The sequence below is a fragment of the Aegilops tauschii genome, chromosome 4 (assembly GCF_002575655.3).
Source record: "Aegilops tauschii subsp. strangulata cultivar AL8/78 chromosome 4, Aet v6.0, whole genome shotgun sequence".
NCBI lineage: Eukaryota > Viridiplantae > Streptophyta > Magnoliopsida > Poales > Poaceae > Aegilops > Aegilops tauschii.
This window is the reverse complement of record NC_053038.3, coordinates 46,830,682-46,837,529: the sequence shown is the minus strand read 5'-3', so window position 1 is coordinate 46,837,529 and position 6,848 is coordinate 46,830,682. Positions and strand designations below refer to the sequence as shown.

The 6,848-nt window shown below is 48.0% G+C and overlaps 1 protein-coding gene across 1 annotated transcript; it reads left to right on the top strand.

The window, feature by feature from the left end:
• Nucleotides 1-277: 277 nt before the first annotated feature.
• On the top strand, nucleotides 278-4,040 carry LOC109785262 (inositol 3-kinase). Its single transcript, XM_020343860.3, has 2 exons — nucleotides 278-1,633; nucleotides 3,497-4,040. The coding sequence occupies exons 1-2, from the start codon at nucleotides 293-295 to the stop codon at nucleotides 3,713-3,715; spliced, it is 1,560 nt and encodes a 519-aa protein (XP_020199449.2). The 5' UTR covers nucleotides 278-292; the 3' UTR covers nucleotides 3,716-4,040.
• The last annotated feature ends 2,808 nt before the right edge of the window (nucleotides 4,041-6,848 follow it).

The following is a 6,848-nucleotide window of genomic DNA, read 5'->3' as shown; positions in this document are numbered from 1 at the left end:
GCGTCTCACTTTTCAAGTACAAATTTGATCCACGATGGTTAACTTAGCTCGGCCATGTATCATGCAAAAATAATGGGCCACCTAGCACTGCTTTTTTTTTCCTAGCGAAAGGTGTAAAAGATTTGATTTTTTAATGAGAAAAAACAGTGAAAGAGGACGGTGGGAGGTGAAGGCGAAAATAAATTATGAATGTCAGCCTACCCACCCTCCTAAATATAAGTCGTTGGGAGTGTAAATTGAACTCCCCCAACTACTTATATTTTGGAACAAAGGTAATAGATGACATTTAATCATGCGGTTTTCTTTGTTTTTCATGCGACTACGATCCAATGAGATCGTAAGATCGAATTTCCCTAGAGTAACTTCACAAGCCACATGGACAAGGGTTGGTGAAGCCGGCGATCCATGGCTCCGCGGCCTGACGTCCTCCGGCCTTCCACGCAGCGGAGTCAGCGGCCGCCGCCGCTCCAGCTCACACGTGCGCCGCCACCACGTATCGCCCCGCGCCAAGCACCGCCGCGGCATCTGTAAAGACGCCCTTGTCGCCTCCCGGAATCACCCCACCACCCCGCGCATTTATTCCCCTCCCGTCCTCGCCCCCGCGCCATGCCGTCGCGCCCCTCCTCTCCTCCCACGCCCGCCTCTCCGCCTCTCCGACACCGCCCGTCCCACGCTGGCGCCGCCCCCCAACGCCGTCGCCGTCGCCGCCACCATGCCGGAGCCTGACGACGAAGGGGCGGGGCAGCAGCAGCAGCCGAAGGCGGGACCCGCGCTCGAGGGCCTCGTGGTGGGGAGCTACTGCCACGACGTGCTCCTCCGGGGCGGCCGCGTCGTGGGCGAGACGCTCGGCGGCGCGGCGGCCTTCGTCTCCAACGTGCTCGACGCCGCCTCGCCCCCGGAGGCCTCCTTCTCCGTCGTGTCCAAGGTCGGCCCTGACTTCGCCTACGCCTCCGCGCCGGCGCCCGCGCGGCACCCGCCGCTGCTCTGCCCCGCGCGGCCCACCACCTCCTTCCACGCCCGGTTCTCCGACGCCGCCGCGTCCGCGCACGCGCCCGACAGGCAGCTCAGGCGCGTCCACGCCTGCGATCCGATCTACCCCGAGGACCTCCCCGACCGCCGCTTCGCCTACGGCCTCGCCGTCGGCGTCGCCGGGGAGGTGCTGCCGGAGACGCTCGAGCGGATGATTCGGCTCTGCCGCGCGGTGCTCGTGGACGCGCAGGCGCTGATCCGGGCCTTCGACGCCGAGGGCGACGGCAGCGGCGCTGCCGTCCGCCACGTGGCGCTGGAGGGTACGCCGTACGCGGGGCTTCTGCAGCGAGTGGCGTTCCTCAAGGCGTCGTCGGAGGAGGCGCCGTACGTGGGGGTAGAGACGGCGAGACGGCGCTGCTGCGTGATCGTGACGGAGGGGAGGGATGGGTGCCGGCTGTATTGGGACGGCGGGGAGGCTCGCGTGGCGCCGTTCCCCGCCGTCCAGGTGGATCCTACAGGTGCCGGAGACAGCTATCTCGCCGGTTTCGCGGCCGGTCTGCTTTGGGGGCTGTCAGCTACGGACGCCGCGCTGCTTGGTAACTTCTTCGGCGCAGCTGCTGTCTCCCAAGTCGGCGTTCCCACCTTCCATCCCAAGATGTTGCAGGTTTGCGCTCTTTCGAGACATCAGTGCTCAATTTTTCTGTTCTTTAGGAAAGCACCTGGCGGCCGATCAATTAAATGGGATGCAAAATAGTAGCTTTAACAAGCCACATCCTAGAACTTCCTGAAATATATAGTACATGCATTTTCATCAATAGCATATTAGCATTTCGGTGCGGAGCAGTGGTTGATTGTTAGGAAACATGTGTGATTTGAGCGGCCTGGTCAGCATGGTATAAAACTTCTGGTTAAATCCTGTGATGCTAGAGAAATTTTCTGCAGCATTGTAAGCTGTACCTACTGTAAAAGAAAGAGCAGACCAAATTAATCCTTCTGGGTCAAGACTGCAAGCAGACGTCAAAGAAATGTTACTCTATAAATGTGACTCAAATTAGTAAAATTGACTAGTTACCATTCAACTCTTGTGATCTACAATGTTTCCTCCCCCCTATTAGTTACATTTGGATTTTGACACCTTTCCCCTCATTGAATGACAAAAATCTAGATCAGGTTGGATTATTGGGGACCTAGACCTGTTCTTGAGCCTGTTTATCCAAATTAGCTCTCGGAAAGATGTTCTCGCTGCGCATTAGCATTACATACGGCCTGGCTCCGTTTCGAAGAAAAAAACATACTGTGTGGTCAGCTCTGTGTAAACATCACATGTTTAAGTCAGAAGATAATGCTAGGAAGTTGGTGAAAATAAGACAAATGGCGTACTCAGCCATGGAGTTCTACAGATCACTGGCTCCATATCCAAGGCGCCCTTGAACTGATGCCAATTGTCCAAAGGGCAGCAGTTTATCCAAAAGCAATAATTGCTAGGTTATTAGGTTTTCAGATGATAGCATGCAGATGGTGTTAAGGAATGGATTGCAGTACTGCCGTGGCCATACTTGGGCAGGAGTGATACACATACATGGTGGGCTTTTTAGTCAGTTTGAATGGGGCAAATAGTGTTAATAATAAATCAGGGAGATACTGAGAAAAGTGGCATATTATTGAGATAAAACATGAGTAGGTATCACGATTCATCTGTTAAGATGGCCTGAATGGATTTTCCTAGAGTTTCATGTGTCATATCATAAAAACAAAACAATGAGAGGCGTCTCTAGTGGAATTATTAGGGAATGAATTGGTTACAGGGTAAATAATAGCAAATTCTACAAAAATCTCATGCCTGAGTGACCTCATCTAGGAGCAGGGAAACATGAAAGCAATCAGAAACTGCCCAGCTCCCAGTATTTTACTGCTGGCTTATCTTCCTATCTGTTTTTCTCATGCACGGTCAGTCCATATTTGCTCAGTTTGCATCATGTTTACCTTCTATACCCTGTTTGCCAGGAAACCAAGCAGCAAAATACCCCAAGTCAGCTTTCCTAATGGTACCTTACAGTCCACATTGGCAAATTTGATCCCCTCAAGGATTGTTAACCCTGTGTGACAACTCTTTATATAATAGTGCAAACTTGGTAGAGCTTAGTAAGTTTGTCCAAACAATACTTTGGTATTGCTTTTACATTTAACAGTCATATGTCTGCTGTTACCTACAATGTATTGATATTATACACTGCAAATTGGTGTATGGTGGCACAACATCAGTTATGTATTATATATGGTTCATCTTTGCTCATTTCACAACGATTAAGGAATGTATGATAAATTGGATTCACATATTTCACGGTCAATAGTTGTGTTGGTCCGAGTGGTTTTCACCCAAAATAGACCTGCTGTTGAGGTTCATAGAGGATAAGGGCCATATGGCTCAGATTCCGTTTGTGATTTAACCAAGATTTTGTGGTTTCAAATTCAGTTGTTCAAATTTACTAAACGTTAACGACCTGTCTTTTGTTTCGATTTGTTGCAGGCTGTCAAACGGATACTCGAGGACAAGGCGATGCCACGGTCTAGTCCGTGTATAAACGGCGCTGCCTTCACCTTCCAGAGATCGATTATGCACGATGAGCTACATGCGTCTCTGGAAGAAGCGGCGAGGCTGATGCGCGATCAATCACCACCAGCAACTGAAAATGGTGATGGTATTCTCTTGGCACAAGAGCCGACTTCACCGCCAAGTGGATGCTGACCTGAAGTTCATTGCGAAATAATGGGAAACTGCCCTCCCAGATTTCACATTGAGATCTGTACAGCCAACAGACGGAATTGATTGCTCGGCCGGAGCTTACAGTCATGAACTGTTTTGAATAGGGTTCTACTCAGACAGCTTCCCATTTGTCAGGCAAAGCAAAAGAGCGAGTTAGCATACGGAGCACCATTCTGTAATACTGAGATTGAGCTTGTTACGGCTGGGCTGTACATACCACCCTTCAAGTTTCCCCTATAATTTTGTAGTTCATGAAATCCAACAAAAGTATTATGGAGACAAATTTTACACATGGTTTTAAAGTAAATTTAAACAGTGCTTCCATAGTATTTTTCTTGACGTAATTTGTCTGATGAGGGGACGCGGAGTATCTGCTCCAAGCTAGTAAAATAAATAAATAAAAAGTAAGCAAAATTTAAAAATTCTAAAAAAAAATTGTGACGAAATTTATCAAAAATGCTATTCTTGGAAGTGATGGCAAAAAATGTTATGCTTTAAAAATGCTAGTTTTGGAAGCATTTTGGAGTGCTGATTGTATTTTTTTGCCATGACTTACTAGAATTCATTTTGCGATCAAATTTGTCTAGAAAAATCAGTCTATAAGCGCTAGTGGTTAGGCCCTGTTATCGCACGCCCCTTGAGAGGAAGTGCGTTGCACGCCGCTTGAGAGGAAGTGCGTGCGTTTCTCTATCTTAAAAAAACTCATTTATCTAAAAAAAAGAACTTGCACTTTCATTTTTAAAAAATAATCTTTTAAAAAATTAGAAACTTTCTCACTGTGGCCAACCAGCATGCGTCATGTGGCATAGCTGACTGTCCGCGCTTTCACTCTGCCTTAATGAATTTAATCTCTGAGAAACTTAAGCCGGAATAGTATCTCATAATTGACGTCGCCAACTCGTATTAAGTATATGACTTGAATCCTAATGGACAGACTCTATCACAAGAAACATAACTATCTAATATGCTCGGCTCGCAATAATAACTATATTAGTCATATATTAAATTATGATATTAAAAAACTGCATGTCATATATTTTTGACATAAATATAATTGTGCTTTGCCGGTACAAGGTCGTGTGTTCAAGGAATATTGATTTTAACCATTTTTCTCTCTCCTTACATAGTCCACAATTTTAGATTTCAACGATCTACTATTATTTCATCTCAGATTTTCTACTGGAAATGTAATGACTCTTCTCAACTTTTCTTTTCAAGACTATGTCAAAGGTATACCATAACTTTATAGAAGACATAACTGCCATTTCTTGTTGTAGTCTAGTGAAGACCAGTTATGTGGACTGTGGATCACAAGCAGGATAGATTGTTTTCTTTCTTCCCGTGGAAGAAAGAGGACCTTTTGGTTAGGTTTTCTCGTGACTCCCGCGGGTGCCGCCACCGGTCTACCTCATCTCCTGCGGCCTTAAGGCATGGAGGCGTGGTGGATCCCGGCCCTTGCCGGCGGGAGGGCTCCGTTTTTCATGCTCTTTTGAGTTTTGTTAGGGTTTGTCTCCTGCTCAGAGGGGCGAGGCGGCAGCGGCTTTGTGAAGATGGAATAAGGTTCTCCCTGCCTAGTCCCCGTCCATGTGTTATTTCTAGCATCGTTGGAGGGCATGTGGAGGTTTGTATCCAACAGATCTCGCGGGATTTGGTCGGCGTTTGTCTTCAGTGGATCCACGTGGATCTTGTCTTCGTTCGTCCGTGTTTGTGTGTCTACAGGTTGGATCCTTCTGATCTACACTTCTCTTCATTGGAGGCGGTTTGCTATTCTGGTGCGCTGGTCCGATGAGGGAGGGGCGAAGACGGTGGCGCGCCTTCGGCTCGCTCCAGTTCTTGTAGTCGTTGCTAGGTAGTCTACGGACCTGAATGTATTTTTTATTTCTGATGTTCTTTGTACTACCTTCACAGTTGATGAATAGATCAAAAGTTTTCCTTGCAAAAAAAGACATGTTGTGTTATACTGTTAGTTTGTATCGATGTTTTGGTATCTTTTTTTTTGCGAGAAAACTTCAGATCTATTCAACTTCAATCATGGTAGTATAACAAACACCAGAAATAAAAAGAATTATATCCAGATTCGTAGACCACCTAGCGACGAAATACAAGCACTGAAGCGAGCCGAAGGCGCGCCGCCGTCATCGCCCCTCTCTCGCCGGAGCCGGGCAAAACTTGTTGTAGTAGACAGTCGGGAAGTCGTCGTGCTAAGGCCCCATAGGACCAGCGCACCAGAACAGCAACCTCCGCTGATGAAGAGTAACGTAGATCGATAGGATCCAACCTGAAAACACACGAACGTAGACGAACAACCAAATCCGAGCAGGTCCACACAAGAAAGATTCGCCGGAGGCACACCTCCACACGCCCACCGACGGTGCTAGATGCATCACCGGGACGGGGGCTAGGCTGGGAGGACCTTATTCCATCTTCAGGGAGCCGCCGCCACCTCTTCTTCCTAAGTAGGACACAAACCCTAACAAAACTCAAAGAACCATCTAAAAACAGAGCCCTCCCGTCGGCAAGGGCCGGGATCCACCGCACCCCCAAGGGCGGGAGGCAGAGAACCCCTAATGTTTCTTGGGGAGGAGGACAGAAGGAGGCCAACGATAGGTTAGAAGTTCTGTACTTGATGTTTTGGTATCTCATTAATAAGGATTACTTCTTTAGTAGGAAACGGCATTCCAGACAATAGTGAGGTTCTTATGGTGACTTCGTCGATCTTTAAGCTCCACAAGTCCGATTCGACCTTCAATAGAGTGCGTGTGTGATGTGAGTGTGGGTGTATGCGTCCATATTGTAATTGATTTTTCTAAAAAAATCTTTGATTTTTCTTCTTATGTTCCATAATCATAGCTTCGAACACCAATTCTGAAAATCCTATGCTCGATGGTGTGCGCCCAATTTGCCTAGGCGGAGAGGCCATGGACTATACGCCATAACACGGGACATACCGGGCCTAAAAAGCCCGCAAAAAACCCAGGCCCGAGCTCAACCCGACCTTCAGGCATAGTTTTTAGGCCTAAGCCCGACCCATCAGTGGAAAAGCCCGTCGGGCCTCGGGCTAGGCCTCTTCCCTAAAACACACACATGTCAAGCCTAAGCCCAGCCCAACCTGACA

What these genes read in the sequence shown, in the direction of transcription:
- LOC109785262 (XM_020343860.3), top strand. Translation starts at nt 293, where the DNA reads ATGCGGTTTTCTTTGTTTTTCATGCGACTACGATCCAATGAGATCGTA. An exon ending in TCCATCCCAAGATGTTGCAG is followed by an intron (nt 1,634 to 3,496) that starts GTTTGCGCTCTT and finishes GATTTGTTGCAG; the next exon opens with GCTGTCAAACGGATACTCGA.